General features: G+C 41.1%; 1 protein-coding gene across 1 annotated transcript in view; it reads left to right on the forward strand.

The window, feature by feature from the left end:
- aff2 (AF4/FMR2 family, member 2) overlaps positions 1-16,955 on the forward strand; it is a 218,296-nt gene that overhangs the window by 129,110 nt on the left and 72,231 nt on the right. Inside the window, exon 9 of the mRNA XM_078261117.1 lies at positions 4,050-4,104. Coding sequence (XP_078117243.1) covers positions 4,050-4,104 — 55 coding nt within the window. The remainder of the gene's footprint in view (positions 1-4,049; positions 4,105-16,955) is intronic.

Genomic DNA, 16,955 nt, shown 5'->3' on the forward strand with positions numbered 1-16,955 from the left:
GTCTTTCCACTGTTCCAACAATCACCACTCTATTTTGGTTAAAATAAACCCTTAATTAACCCATTTACAAGTGGGAATATACTGGCTCAATACATGCTTAAAGTATTGTTTATTTAAATGGATTCTGGTGGGTTTTGGCGATAGAGATTTCGGAGCTGTTTCTGGTTAAACAAAGAGGATTTTTCTCTTTTAAAAAAAAAGGTCTATCTCTGTAGAGATCCTGTCCATAATGTTGTCAGACACTTAGAATGACAATCTAAGCCCGTCAGTGGCAAAAACAGCACTTTTAGTGGACAACATTGACAATATAAATTTGCCCTATAGGGTTACATTGCAGCCCGGTTCGCAGCTGACGATTACAGCGTTGTTGCTCAATACTCAACAAAATTGAAAGATTTTTGTCCACATTAGTCTTTTAGACACCAATGCATGGGGAAATAGGGTCCAAGTTAAAAAAAAACGAAAAAGAAATGAACCTTGTTTGTTTTACGTAATTTAAATGATGGACGTAAGATAAGTACGTTAAGTAAGCGAGTCAACCTTGACTTTTGGTTTCAAATGGGACACGAACAGCTGTTTCCTGGGTGAAAGTCCTGTGTTAGTTGGGCCCGTTCATCCACCCCGACCTCCTCTGTAAACGGCCTCCCGCCGACACCGATTAGGAAGGTAGGCTGTTTGCGACACGTCGAAAGCCCTATTCACACGGGATCAAGTATCATCTGGGGACCTTGTGTGATTTAGAAATAACCCTCCGACATCTGAGTTTCGCAAGGGATAAGCAAAGCTGGCCTTTACTTGAATTTACTGACATATCTGTACCCCGAGAGTTGGGTACCCGGAGGCGCGCGGAGGACGGCCAGGGCGAGGCCGCCGCACTGCACTTGGGTCGAAGTTCTGTATCTTTTTTGGGCCAGGCCCGGTAGAGGTTACCAGAGGCACGTCCCCTATCATCCCCGCCACGGCGGCACCCACACAGCATCACCGTCACCCCTCGGACGAAGCCGCCGGGAGCGGGTCGACTCGGGGACGGAGGTCTCCGGTCGGGTCCAGATAAGGTTAGCCGTGAAAGGCGGCGTCCGCAGCCCTCCCGCAATCCCATATACGTCTTCACGAGAGGGATAAAAAGGCACACAGGAAATAAAACCTTGAAAAAATTATGAACGACCCCAGACATGTCGATTCACACGGAGCTAGTATTATCACAGGACCTCGGTGTTCGGCGAAATATGGTAGGTCATTTGTAGGGAATTTTTACTCGACAAATTACAGACATGGCCTGTTCGCACGGGATTAAGATCACAGACAAGCTCCGTAATTATTAGAAATGACTTGAGGTCACCAGGTAATACCAATCCTGTGCGAACAGGGCTAAAGACAAACGTAATCCAGGACAAATTACGTTTCCCTCGAAACGTAATTTGATAGTGCAGTATTGTTGTATTCATTGTCATTTTTAGGAGACCGGGCTTTCCAATTCCTTTAAGTTTTTATTGCACGTGTGTTCCTGCCACTTGCATCCTTGGACCAGTGGTTCCTAATCTTTTTTTGTCTTCTGCACATGGCTAGTTCAATCAAAAAGGGATTATTTTTAGTCACCCTTGTTTTATTGGATTAAATGATTGACAACAAACGGACAAGCGAAGGTAAAGTCAAGGTAATTTGGTGCAGCAGAAATCATTTCTTTCTGCTTTACTATTCTTTTAATCATCTTTTGACCTCCAGCTTTGTCTTGCGCCCCTCGTTAGGGTCCCGACCCCCCAGGTTGGGAACCACACTGCCTGAGACAAACCTTCTGCCACACAGAAAGTTGTGAATTTGACATTTTGGTCACACTTTGAAATACAGAAAAAAAAACGTTGAAGTTTGCATGAGCAGTAACATGACAAGACAACTCGAGCGTCATTAACAGTTGATCTTGCAGAAGTCAGTGCAGCAATGACAGCTTAGCACCAAAATGGAATAAATGAGTGGAGAACGTAGACCTTGGTGTTTAAGCCCAGCTGTGAAGAAAGTGCAAAGGCACAGAATAAAGGCTGGGGAGCTGGTCTGAATAAATGAATGTGGACATGACTTGGGAGAAACTTGTTTAGCTTGAGAGTTTAAGCCAGTCAACTGTGAGAGAGATCTATGTGTGCGTTTTGTTTTGCAGTCTGAGTACATCTGCATCTGAGATTCTCTACTGCGGCGTGTCGAGTCGTGTCATTAGCTGAGCGCGGCTTTGATTTAGCTTCGGAAAATATTAACATCCTCTCAGACAAACTTCCGCAAGTCACGGAGCTCTTCTACTGCTTCACTTTAGGAGCAATAAAGACTCCATTTCATGAAGGCAATTAAGAGCCATGCAGAAATGTGATGCGACACTTTCTAAGCTCTGTGTGCCATAGATGCTTTAGTCCATAACTCATTTATATCTGACTGTGTCTGTCCTCATAGATGCCTGCACTTCTTTCTTGCATTTTACAGTATTCCTTTTCCCCTCCATGCTTCCCCTCCTCTCTCGCATTCAGTCTCCATCTCTCTATCCCCCTCTGTCACATGTCCCCTTCTCCTCTCCTTCATTATCCTCTCCATCTCTCACTATCCCCCCTCTCTCTCCATCTGTCCCTTCTTATGATATAAAACATAAATCCATTATTCATTCATTCAAACACATCTATCATCGCCGCGTGCTTCACGGTGCCCCTTATCTGCGGAGCTTTTTCTTATTGTGCTTCAGTTATTCACGACTCGGTCGTACGGTCCCGTCTGAAAACACCACACAACACTGGGGAGTGTTTGGTTTTTTTTTTTTTAGCGGTGCATGCACTGACAAGAGTGGTTCGTGAGGCAGTAAAAATCCCTTTAGGGGATTCTCCTGTCATAACAATAGCAGTGGCAGCTTAAAATAACAGTTGTTTGTGTGGAAGGTTTATATTAAGCAATAAAACATGGGAGCTCGCCAATGCACAGCACATAAATACTGAATAATTTGTCTGGTAAGGAGCAGGTGATGCTCCGAGGGGGGGGGGGTCATGTTATTGACTGTGTCTTGTATATCTTTTTAATGACCTGCATACATCTGTATTGTTAGAGATTCATTTCTAACGTGGGGAGAATAAAACAAACAAGACTAATAAAGGAAATGGTGCAATAAGTGGGTCCTTTTTCCTATTAGAAGCATGCGGAAGAAGTATTCAGATCCTTTACTTACGCAAGTAAAGGAACTAATGCCACACTGTGGAATTTACAAGTATAAGTCCTGCATTGACAATGTTACTTACGTAAAAGTATGTAAGTATCATCAGGAAAAAGTAAAGTACTCATTGCGTAAATATCCTTACATTTTACAAACTGGAAACGATCAAAACCGATCTGTGTTTGAACGTCTAATCGTCTCAGCTGGACTTGTAGGCCGTTATATTTTTGGGTAGTTTAATTTATAATAAAACATTGTATTTTATAAACTGCATGTGTTTTGTGTGCAGAAATCTAGTAACTAAAGCAGTCACATGAATGTAGTGGAGTTAAAAGTGCAATATTTCTCTCTTAAATGTAGCGGAGTAGAAGTAGAAAGTGGCATGAAAAGAAAAGACTCTAGTAAAATACAAGTACCTCAAGTTTGTACTTAAGTACAGTCCTTGAGTAAATGTACTTAGTTACATTCCACCACTGATTAGAAGCCACCCAAAACATCGGTATAGGATCCTGACTGAGGGACTGTTCTTAGCTGAGCACGTCCTCTTTGTTTCCATGGAATTCTTGGCTGTAGGTCAGCGGTTGTCAGACCGCTGAAGTTTCCAGGTGAAAAAACAATCTGTCTTTCCTCTCTGAGCTCCAAAAGAAAAAAAAACATCTGGTAGGTTTTTATAGCGGTGAAGTGCTCCATCCACTGTCCATTTCCTCATTCCCCAACATGAACCAGCGCTGCTTATGCTGTGTAATTAATCCGTTTGCCAGAAAGGTTCTTCAAATGGAAATGAAGATCACAACTGGCCATTTCCGACATAATACAAGCAGGCGGGAGGTGGGGTCTGAGCCGCAATAACACGTGTCCCTTTGTCTCTGTGCAGAATGCTGGAGGATGACCTGAAGATCAGCAGCGATGAGGAAGAGGCCGAACAGCAGGTAAGCGCCGTTCATTCATTTATCTGTGCAAATCATTCTTCGCTCCATCTTCTCCATGTGTCCTCCAATCATTGATGCATTCACATCCATTAAATGAAGTCCATCTTTACCTCCGCCAAGGAGGTCATGTTTTAAGTTTGGTTTGTTGGTTTGTTTGTCAGCAGAATTACGGACAAACTGCTGGCCCGATTTGCATAAAACTTGGTAGAAGGGTGACGCGTGTGCCAAGGCAGAACCCATTTAATTTCAGATACACAAATTATTTTTCATTTTTGTTAGCCCCGGAGCACTCCAAGCTGTTGATAAGCTGACAGATATGTGTTTCCTGTGCAAGCCTCACCTAAACCGTGGGCAGAACACCAGCATTCTGCTGCAACTTAATGGGTTAACAGGTAAATATGTAAAAATGAATAGTAATAACCAGGGTGCGATTTGTGAAAAAAGCAGAGGAGGGGGGGGTTTGATCATGCACAACAAAACAAAACGTGCAAGAATTAAATCCCCCTTGCAATACCGTGCATATAGTGCCAGGCATGCCAAACACTTAAATATGCACTTCAATATTCAATGGAAAACACAGCGCTCTCAAGCCGGGGAGCGGAGTTCACTTTGCGGCAAAAACAAAAAACCTTCACCCAGGAAACGCTCGTTCATTCTTCGGGAGTGTTTTAATCCAAACCACGATCTTTTTCCTAAACTTAACGAGTCGTTTTGGTGCCTAAACAACTGTCATCGCCACATGACGCTCACTTTTTCTGGCTAAACTCCACTACACGGCCCCTGAAAGGACCGTCATCTGGCGGTGCCTGTAGCCTTCTCACAGTCACCTACTGGCAGCTAAACACCTGTCGTTGGTAGCCGGCATCCCGGAGCTCTGTAGCGGCTAAATACAACCAGCAACTGCCGCTCTGATTTTATTGTTCTATCGCACTATAGACTGTTCACGTTACAGCGCTTTACTTAGTTTAAAATACTTCTATTTTAGGTATATAATACACCAAACAAAATTATAAACGCTACACTTTTGTTTTTGCCCCCATTTTTCATGAGCTGAACTCAAAGATCTAAGACTTTTTCTGTGTACACAAAAGGCCTATTTCTCTCAAATATTGTTCACAAATCTGTCTAAATCTGTGTTAGTGAGCACTTCTCCTTTGCCGAGGCAATCCATCCACCTCACAGATGTGGCGTATCAAGATGCTGATTAGACAGCATTATTATTGCACAGGTGTGCCTTAGGCTGGCCACAATAAAAGGCCACTCTAAAATGTGCAGTTTTACTGTATTGGGGTGGTCTGGGGGGGGTTGTCCAAAAACCAGGCAGTATCAAATGTAATTCAATAGCTTTTTTTTTTTGTTAGTTGATTGTAATTAAACATGCTCAAATTCTGTAATTATTTCTGTGGCACACTCTATAATTTGGGGACTAAAGCTACACCAATAGTGATAATTTAAGATATTTCAAAAATGTTAAAGGCCATACCTACCTCATTGTTGGTCTAACACTGACATACTGGAGTGATCATTGATAAGGTTAACATGCACATAATATTACGCTTTTTGCCCTTATTCCAAAAAAGACGATGTTCTGACTAAGCTGTGACATGGCTAATGAAAGTGAATATTCCACTAATATTCCCATTTACATGCAGCCGTGCAAAATAAGATTTTCCAGCGGTGGCGGACTTGTTGAACCGTGTGAACACAGCGTCCATCTTTCATTCCTTCAACCAGCTTCTGGAAATAGTCGGCGTAGCGATGTGTGCACATATCCAAAAACTTGTTGATATCCAGGTCTTTGATCATGTTTAAAAGTAGCTGTGTTTCTCCTTCTTATCGGGTCTGCAGCCTGGCAAACTGTTGGCTGGTTGGTTTGTATACAGCAACCATAGCAACGCACAGAGCTGACCGTAAGCCATAAACAGGCAAGAGGCCGTAAACTGCGGTAAAAACCCAAATTGAGACGCATATTCCGAATATTGCGCTCTATAACTTCAATAATACCGGAATATCCCACATGTCTTAATTGGAAAATGTTCTGCAAAAGGCTTTATTCAGAACCATGACCTGTATCAAATGCGGAATATTGTCATATTCATAGTAATAGTGGAATATTGGTGTGCATGTAAACATACTCAGTGAGGGGCGGCCCTCATTTACAATGACATTGAGTCAATTACAAAGACCAAACACAAAACAAAACACAGAAAAGAAAAGAAGCGACACCATCATAAGAGCAATAGAAAGCAACCAAAACTTTCTGAATTGGAAAAACAATTTGATAAATAAATTAGCATAATTAGGATGTAAAAGAAAGCACAATTGTGTAAAGTTTGGAGGTTTAAAACCGGATTTCTAAAATGTCCAAAAGGCACGAATGAGTTGATTTTAAGGAAGTGATATATTAGGCATATTAGAGATATTAGGCATGTTGTTGTTATTATCCAAAAGGGGCATTTCCCCACGTTTAGTTCAGTGTCCAAAGGCTGAAGAAGTCGGGTTTGTCACTTTGGCACTTTGCAAATGGGTGATGCAGTTGCCTTCTCTTCTTGCTTTTCGTTATGGAAATTGGCATGGTGGCCCTCTCTCCCCTAATCACTCTCATCATGCACTAATGATGCCAGAGATGAGTTCAAAGCAGCCAGTGGGGGTCGTGCTGCAGCCCCCTCCCTGACGGTGCAGACTAAAATCAGTGCTCATCAAAGACTCCACGAGATATTTTCTGTTAATGAAAAGATAGCGGTTCCTCTCATCCCCCTTTTAACTGTCCTTCTGATTGTATAATTACAATGATAGTAGATATTATAATTATAAATGATGGCCGGTCATTAATAGTGGTTTTAGTTATTATGATTATGCTGAAAGTTGATCTGTTCATTACAGATAGTTAGAGTGCATTCGGGAACTGTAGCAAGTGGCTTCCTCAATCATAGGGGCTACATGTGATTACTCTTAGTATAAGGATGAAATATGATGCAATTAGTTCTTATTCTTTCGTTCCGTCTTCCTCTCACTTTTCTGTCTGAAGTGCATCACAATGCTGCAATCCTTCTTTAAACACAGTGAAATTAAAATCAAAATCCCTCGGTTACACTTTACTTGAAGGTATCTACATATGAGTGGCATGACACTGTCATGAACGTGTTATCTACATTATAAACAAGTCATAAACGTTTATGACATAACGCTTCTTTTAGTACGTGTCATTCGGTTTTTGTCATGACAGGTTATGGTTAGGGTTAGGGTTAGAGTTAGGGTTCATGTGTCATGACTGTGTCATGACAGTGTCATGTGTTCATGACAGTGTCATGTCACTCTGATGTAGATACCTTCAAGTAAAGTGTTACCAATCCCTCTCTCGCTTATGATGACTCACCCTAAACTTGGGGGTCGTATACATAAATGTATCCAATCAAATGTGATTTGTATTATCTTATAAAACTGCACCTGATGGTTAGCTTGTGGGTTGTAGTCCCTAGCAGAGCAATATCATACTGTAGTAGGAGGGGTGTGTTTGGATTGAGGTCTACTTATTTCAGTTCTTCGTCGTCTTCTGCCTCCTGATCTTGCGACGTGGGTAAGAGAGGTGTACAATAGGTGGAGGTCCTCTACAGCTATGTCCACTAAGACACAAACAAAGCGGTCCAATCAAATATGATGGATTCATTCAAATCCCCATATGTACTATATATGTATGTACCCACATATTCCGTTTTACTCAGAAATGTGTCACGTTCCAAAAGATGAGACGCTCTATTTCCGCTTCACTGTGACTTTGAGAAAACAAACTAACCGCTGTTTAACTGCTCGGATGTGGGAACGTGGTGACATCGCTAAAAATAAGTACAACCGAGGCCATAGACATGAGCAGTTGGATAATTGGAGAGGTTGTAAACGAAACGAAACAACGGCAAACTGTAAAACTGTCACCCAAACTGTCTGTTATGAACATCCATCCCAGTTTACAGACCAACTTTCTGGTTCAACTTTGACCTACCTTTAGTGATGGTCAAATGAAGCTTTATGAAGCTGCGTGGACCATTTTCTTTGTTGTGTGAGCCCACTAGATGGCGCTCTTCGTTTAAAGAAAAAGGCTCAAGCGATGGCAATTCAATGTGCTTTCAACCCTTTGTTGAATGCCATCAAGTGGGCTCAGAAAATAAAAATAAAAAATGGGTCATGAAGCTTCATTTGGCCATCATTACCTCCCATACTAACCATAGTTATGCACCCTCATGGCTTTCCTGTGTAATGAGGGATGGATGGGTCAAACAACACAGGACTTTCACCCAGGAGACCGAGGATCGTGTCCCGCGTGTCATGTTTCCTAAACCCAACTGCTGCTTTCTTCTTTTACTAAACCGAATCCTCCCGTTATTGTTTTCCTAAACCCAACCGTCCCGTTCTTCCCACATGTCATGGAAATGTAAGCCCACCCACAACCTTTTCCTTAACCTAACTGCATCAAAAGTGACGCCAATAGTCCCGTCCAAGGGCGTTTGGATAAAGAGCGTTTAGATATGATGCTAAAGGAGACTTTTAGCGTCAACAACAACGACAAAGGCACCTGACCAAGCGTCCATAATTTACGAGATGGGAGTGAGAATCTGTTGGCCTCCCCTAAGTGAAATGCAACCTTCATTAATGTTATTGAAAAATACACCAGTGCAAGTCAATTTCTGCTGTGAAAAAGGTCTACTAACACAGAGACAAGGGATTAGATTAGAACATGTACTTTTTTTGTATTTCACTGTGTCTTCTGTGGGAAAGTTTCGCAAAAAAGTTGTGAACTATTTGTTTAAGTCTCCACCACCAAGACCATTCTCACTCCCAACTCGTCAAATACTGACGCTTGGTCAGTGGCTCTCAGCATCAGATACCGACGCAAAAATCACCCTTTAGCGTCTGTATGGAACGCATACCGGGCATAGCAGCAGCTCCCTGGCGCTGTAAGGTGACGTAGTATTAAGAGCGACAACGGTGGCGAATAGTGTGAAAGACCGAAAATGGTGGAGGATGGGTCAAACAACACAGGACTTTCACCCAGGAGACCGGGGTTTGTGTCCCGTTCTTGTCCCGCGTCTCACTGAATAGTACGTTTAAAAACCCCACCTACGATCTTTTCTTAACTCTTGTTGTCCTCAGGTCAAATTTGACCCGTTTTTTATATCAAAAATATGTATTTCTTACAACCAAATTGACCCAAAATAACTTGGATGCATGCATATATGTTGTATGGGTTCCATACAACGATCATCGCAGGTAAAACTAATCATTACTTCCATTGAATTTTGGTTGTTTTATTCAATTTCATTGCATTTGATGATAAAAAAATAACAAATGTTTTAAAACAGTATCCTGACTAAACTTTGACATAAACCAGTCTGTGATTCACCCAACATTCTCTGATCTTAACTATTATTAGTCAAAATAATTCATAATATCTGATTTTTTCCAACCATTTTTTTTGGTAAGAAGTCATTTAAATTAGGTTTATTGACCATGAATAAAAAACCAGACGAAAACGTTTAAAAAAATGTGCCAAAAACTTCCAAAAGTAGCTAAAAAAAGTTTTTCAATTTTGTCCCGGGAAGGAAAACAGGTTCATGGTCGATGTGAAGACAACACAAGGGCTAAACCCTGTGCCGTCCGTCAGTTGAACATACATCCCGACCCAGAGCATCAAAAAGTGACGCCAAGAATCCCGACCAACCGCGTCTAAATATGACGCCAAAGGGCTAGATGCGACTCCCGAGAGCTTCAAATAGTGACGCCAAGAGTCCCGACCCAGGGCGTCAGAAAGTGACGCCAAGAGTTCCGACCGAGCGTGTCTAAATATGATGCTGAAGGAGATTTTTTGCGTCAGTAACAAACGCCAAAGGCACCTGACCGAGCATCGCTTTGTGACGCGATGGGAGTGAGAATGGGTTGCACATTCACCCTCTGTATGTTTATCTTGTCGTCAATCTCTTTCTCTTTGGATGACAGGCACGGGGAGTGATCTACATAAAAAGAGACGGAAGTGAGAAAGAAAGAAAAGGGGAACGTGAATAAGTTAGTGGGACAGAGAGGGAGAGAGAGAAAGCTGAGGCAGACGAGACGGACTGATAACAGTGCAGAAGGGAAGCGAAGATAAAGAGAGGGAAGGAGCGAGAGACAAAGAGAAAGAATGAGAGCAATGGCGCACGAGAGAGAAAAAGAGGCTGAGATTCAGTGGCATTTTTCAGTGCATGCTGTTAACAGGCTTATAGCAAATGAGTGCATGGTGTATTATCAGGCTTTTATAGCCCGAAGTAAAACACAACACACACACACACCCACACTCTTAATCAAATACACAAATACAAGCACATACAGTGTACACATGTCGACTTATATTCACCAGCATTTACGCCAACCAACACAACTATAAACACATGCTGACAGTCTCCAGCCCACACACGCACGCACGCACGCACGCACGCACGCACGCACACACACACACACACACACACACACTATCATTAGTATGCTGTAGCACAGCACTGTGAGGGCAGCAGAGGAGTATGATGAATATGTTTTTGGCACAGAGCGAAGAGACGGAGTACAGGAGGAAATTGAAAGAGCAGAGAACGGAGGGATGGAAGTGAGAGGGAAAAGAGGACAGAAAAAGAGGGATAGTAGGAAAGAGAGAGATGTTCCTAATGACTTTAGAAAACTGACAGAAAAACAGCAACCTAATTACTGCTGCAGGACTGTCCTTTGTCTCTAGCTCTCTGCATATCTCTCTTTTCTCTCTGCGAGCTTGTGATGACAGATCACCTTGGTCAGAGCAAAGTCAAGCTTAAAAGCTCTGTCTTTAAATAAAATACAGTTGCAGCTGGTGGAAATACTCAGCACAGTCAGCTAGCTGCAAAGTAGTTTGACAGATTTTTTGAGCTGTTTTACAGTATGGGCCCTATCTTGCACCTGGTGCAGCGCAGGGCAAAGCCCAACGCAAGTGTCTTTGCTATTTTAAGACCGACGCAGTTGTCAGTGTCCCGCGTCGTTTAAATAGCAAATGCACCTGCGCCCATCCGTGCGCCCATGGGCATGCTGGTCTTACAGGGAGGGGTGTTCAGGTGCATTCTGGGCGTATTGCTATCTTGAGGCAGCGGGAAGTGATCGACCAACAAAAACCTGGTCTAAAGTCAATAGCGCAGCAATTCAATTCAATTTTTTTATAGTGTCAAATCATAACAGGAATTATCACAGGACATTTTACAGATAGAGTAGGTCTAGACCACACTCTATAATTTACAATTATTTCGTTGTTATTTTAACAGCAAATTAGTGAAATGCGCCTAGGCTTATGCATAGCGTGCACACACTATGCTTGTTACACACACAGGGAAGAGCAGCAGCACACAAACATGCAAAAGATTACAAATAAAAATATTACGGTGCAAATCCTCCATCATAATAGCAATGCTCCAAGGTCCAAACGCGCCTGGCTTTTAAAGGGAATGGGAGATGATCTCTGATTGATTGGTTTATTACATGTTATGCCCAAAACACACCTATGAGTTAATGAGGACACTAAGTACAACCCTTTTGAACCATGAGCCCGGCGCACGGACCCTTTTTTTCTGCCGTCGAACTAGCAAAAGTGGATTTGGACACGCCCTAAACGCACCTGCGCCAGGCGCTTCACGCCGTGCGCTCAGATCGTTAAAATAGGGCCCTATATGTACTGTTGACAATATATGACATAATACATCAAACTTGTCACGGCAGATTAGTTTTAGCTGTGTACTGTAGCTTTAAGACTAATGAGCCCAGCCCCGATCTGTGTACTGCAGTCAGGTGCAATCGGTTCATTGGCTGGTCAATTCCCATGATGCAAGGTGGTAAATAGAGTTGTGTTAAAATTTGCTGAAAAGTTTGCAGTTTGTTCGAAATACAAATGTAATGAATTCTGTTTATTAAACGTGTCTGCTTAGAATGTAGTGTTTTGTTGCCTGGTAGTTGTCATTGTTGTGCCGGTTTACATTTGTAACCATGAGTTAAGTGACGTTTGATAAGAAGAGCTGGAGTACTGCAGTGTTAGACCTTGAGCAGTAATAGTCTTCCTTCAGCCATTAATCTGCGGCGTGTCACCTCACTAGCGACCCTTTTATGTCAAGTGACGCAAGATCAGTGTCTTTAGAGGGGCCCCTATTTCGCACGGGGCCCCGGGTCGGCCGCACCCAAACACCCACGCTATCTCCGCTATAAATGTGGTTATGTTGTCTTAACTTGAAACTGTGAGTTGTAATAAAGCAGAAAAGTATGTCTGTTATACTAGGCAAGCAAGGTTTCTTGCATTATTAAAGAAAAGAAATTATTTGTTTTAACTTAAAGTATGAAGTTAAACCAAGTAATAAAACATTAAATCAACTAAAAGAACAACTTTAACAAAACTAGAACACTGTAGTTACATCGAGCTCATTAACTTTAATTTCTAAGTTGAAACAAAGGCAGTCTTCAAGTTGAGTGAACTTCGATTTTCAAGGCAGCAGTTAAACTACCATGAAATGTCTCACAGTGCACTCGGCCAGGCATGCCAAAACACTTACTTATGAACTTCAATATTCAATGGAAAATAATCTCAAAATGAAATAGCACAACATGGTGTCAACATAAAATACAGCGCTTCCAAAACACCCGGTTCCCTTAAGTAGTACTCCCGGGACACAAACGCGCGTTTCCTGGGTAAAAGTCCTGTTATCCCTGGGGCACGGACAACGGCGTAACTTTGGGTTCATTTTCTGCATTCTGGTGGATTTTTCTGCAACAATTTATGGTGCAAACGTCATTATTTATATGAAGGAAGTTATAATATATATATTTTTTTTTTTTTTTTTTTTTTTTTTTGGGGGGGTGGGGGGCAGGGTTGCATTGGACAGTTTTAATTATGGGCACGAACTCCGCTCCCCCTCTTGAAAGCGCTGTGTTTTATGACCCACCACAGAGCTCTTATAGAGCTGCAGTTAATGTATTGCATGCAGCAATAAGTACGTGCACTACATACGGATTTCAGTGCATTGCTTTTCGTTGCTATCCGTGTGAATGGTTCATGAGAACAGCCTGATTACATACACCGTCACATTAGGTCAAACAGAGAATCTGTGTATGTGTTTATATGTTATGCGTGTGTGTGTTTTTATGTTTGCCCCAAAGTGTAGCACTTTGGGATGGGGGGGTTGTATCCCCCCATCCCACCCCTATGGGCACGAACTCTGCTCCCCCTCTTGAAAGCGCTGTGTTTTATAAGCATTTATTTGATGCTTTTGGTGCTTTTTTAAAACGTTTTTGTCCCTCTTTTCAACGTTTTTTTTTTAATTCATGGTCAATAAACGGAATTTATGTGACATTATACCTAATTTTTGAGTAAATAAAAAAAGCAGATCAGATCAGAGGATGTTGACTGAATCACAGACTGGTTTATGTTTTTAAAGATTAGTCAGAATATTCTTTTAAAACCATTTAAACACTTTTTTCCAAATGCTATGAAATTGAATAAAAACACCCAAAATTCTATGAAAGTAATCATTAATTGTACCTGCGAAGAATGTTGTTTGGGTTCCATATAATGTTGTTAGAATAATTTACATTATCAAATAATAGACAGGGACCACTGACGATATATTAAAGTTCATTTTACTTGAGAACCCGACAAGGAGGCAGTTTCCGCACTACAGAATAGTACAGACAATGACCTAACTGCTTTCTGGTCTGAGAGGGCATGTATGCCCCCAGGAACACACCGTGCTCAAACAAGGACAAAATAGTGGCTCCCATGTTATCTTGTGAGTTCAAGTATAATATTATTCTATGCAAACAGTTTAATAATAACAAGAGGGAAAGTATGTATCATAATTTCCCTAACAAATGTACATCCATGCATCCATGTTATTTTGGGGCAATTTAGTTTAGTAAGAAACCCATATTTCTGATAGATAAAAAAAACTTTGAAAATGGGTCAACTTTGACCCGAGGACAACATGTCAAAATTGAACATTAACACTTTTGATGTTTTTGTCACATAGGGCTTTTAAACATTTTTGTCTGTTTTCAACAGTTTTTTAGCATTTTCCGACAGTTGACGTTTTTTAGTTCTAGTGAACACTACCACCAACTTATTACCACCATTTTTACACTCATTTTGGAATTTACATTATGGTCAATAAACCTCATTTAGCCTATATGAAATGATGTCTAATTTTTGAGTTAAAGAAAAGCAGAAAGTTTAAATTATTTTGACTAATAGTTAAAATCAGAGGTTGTTTATGAATAATCACAGACTGTCAACGTTTAGTCAGAATAATGCTATGAAATTGAATAAAACACCCAAAAGTCAATGATAGTAATACTTTTGGGCAATTTGGTTGAAAGAAACCCAAATGTTCTGATGTAGAAACTTTGAAAACGGGTCAAATTTTACCCGAGGACAACATGAGGGTTAAAGTATCAAAATGCTCAATCCACAGAGAAATGCACACAACCTGTATTCGGAAACCAGGACTTCCGTACGGTTTTTGTACAACTGTGCTATATAAAAAGGTAGAAAGGGCCGCTATAGTGTTGTTACAGTCATTTCCCCGGCTGCAATGATGGTGCAGAGACTCAGAGAGCGGAGATGCAAAAGACCCGGAAATGCTGACCAATCAGAATTTTTCTGGAGCGGAGCTTAAAGAGACAGGCACTAAAACGAAGCGTTTCAGACAGAGGGTGAATACAGTTATATTCAGACAGACAGTATGATAAAAATGTTGGGTTTTTTTGCATTAAAGCATAAAAAGATGTTCTAGTAGAAACCCCCAAATACAAGTATAAACCTGAAAATGAGAATTATAAAGGACCTTTAATATTCAAAGAAAAAAAGTCACAATTAAAGAAAAAGTCTCACTATTTTAAGAAGAAAAAAAGTATACTTTAAAAGAAAAAAAAAAGTTTTCAAGAAAAAATATTTTGAAATAAAAAAGAAAAAGCATATTAGAATAAAGTATTTAAACAGTATTTTGGGGGCTATACTAATTGACTACTACGATAAATAATAATGTATTCTTTATTTATAAAGACTTATTCCAAAAGGCTATATATATATATATATAAAACACTATCCAGCTTTTCCTTTTCACCCACTTAAACCTCCACTCTTCTGACCCTCAATGTGCTCTCTTGCTCTCAATTCCTCTTAAGGGAAGAAGAGGTTTTTTTCTCGTCATTAAAATGAGAAAAAAAACCTCTTTTCTCTCTTTTTTCCCCCCCATTCTTCCCTCCTTCCCTTGTTTCCTCCCTGCCCTCTCTCTTCACCCCAGCCTCTGTTCACTCTTTTATATCTCTTCATACTTCCTCTCCTTTCAGTAAAAGAACAAGGGCGATTAGGTTTGCCAGTGAGGCCTTTCCTCCACATCACTTCTCCCCTCTCATTCTCTTTTTCTCCCTCCGTCGACTCAGAGTCAATTTTGTACATGACTATGTCAATTACAATAACAAAACAACAATAACAATCAACTCAATTTCTGCAAATATCAGCCAATAATTCCCCTTCAAGCACCGAAACCAAACAATTCAAATGAAGTGCTCAAAAACAAAAAAACAGGACCTTTTCTTGCCTCTGGCTTGTTTTTTTTCTCTCCGTCTCTCTCTAAGAATAAGTTGATTAACTGGACCACTGATGTTTCTGATAGACCGATGCGTATAGCTGCAGGCTAGAACAACAACCCTCCTCAGCTCTTTGGCTTTGAGAGACTTGCAGGGCTCATGGAGAGGATCTATGAGTGAATATATTTAGCTAGCTGGTGTCTTTACTTGGATGTAAATAAAGAACAACCCAACCCGTATTTATTCACTCAATCTCCTCAGTTACAACGCGGCTTGTTCCTGACAAAGAGGGCAAGCTTGTTTTTACCGAGAGCAACACAATTCAAGCCTTGAAGCTTTACAACCTTAAACCTTAAAGAGCTCTGTATATGATTTATTTTTATTTCTCAAATCTCCATATCCTCTTCTCCCTTGTTTCTCATGTGGGTGCAAGATATCCCTGCATTTCACATCGGGCCTGGTGATGCCGTTTTAACAAGGCTTTAAACACCCCCGCACCATCTTCAACCGTAGCTGAACAATGAATTCTCCGCTTGTCTATGCGGTGCACTTTACTTTGCGTGACACACTTTATAAAGCTTTTTTTTTTTTAACACCTGAACACCGGGTTCAAAATCCTGAATTTCTGACGCAACTCTTGCGCCGAGGTTGCACTGCTGAAAATATAGCAGCTATGGATTTTTACTAGTGCAAAACAAAGAGACTCTAAATCCCAAATTTTAGCATCTTTCCATCGGTTGCCGGCTGGATTTAACACAGCTGGTCCACTCAAGACTTTTTATATTCCCATTGACATCTGAAATAATGTTAGCCTTTAGAATCGTGTGCATATCTTTAATATTTTAGTGCCAAATAAAATAATCACTCATCCTTGACCTAGTTAGTATGACACGCAACCGTGCACAGCAGGCAACAGACAAATGTCAACCAAGATGAGATATCTCTATTTATTAAGCCCTTGTCACTTTCACCCCTTCCATTTACTGAGTGAACTTACTGGTCGATGCCTTCCTATACCTCACACGAACCCACACACACACACACACACACACACACACACACACACTCTTGTTTGCTGTAGTCTGTGCTGACCATCTGTTGCAGGTTATCTCTGTGGCAAGGTAGATTAGTACAGTAGCCTCCGCGCTTTTGCGTCGTTGCTGAATACATTCTACAGTAGACTGTACTCTGTTTTTTAGATAGTTTATTGTCATTCAGGCAGTGTTCATATAGCACCTTGACCT

The sequence above is a fragment of the Sander vitreus genome, chromosome 10 (genome assembly GCF_031162955.1).
Source record: "Sander vitreus isolate 19-12246 chromosome 10, sanVit1, whole genome shotgun sequence".
In the NCBI taxonomy this organism is placed as follows: domain Eukaryota; kingdom Metazoa; phylum Chordata; class Actinopteri; order Perciformes; family Percidae; genus Sander; species Sander vitreus.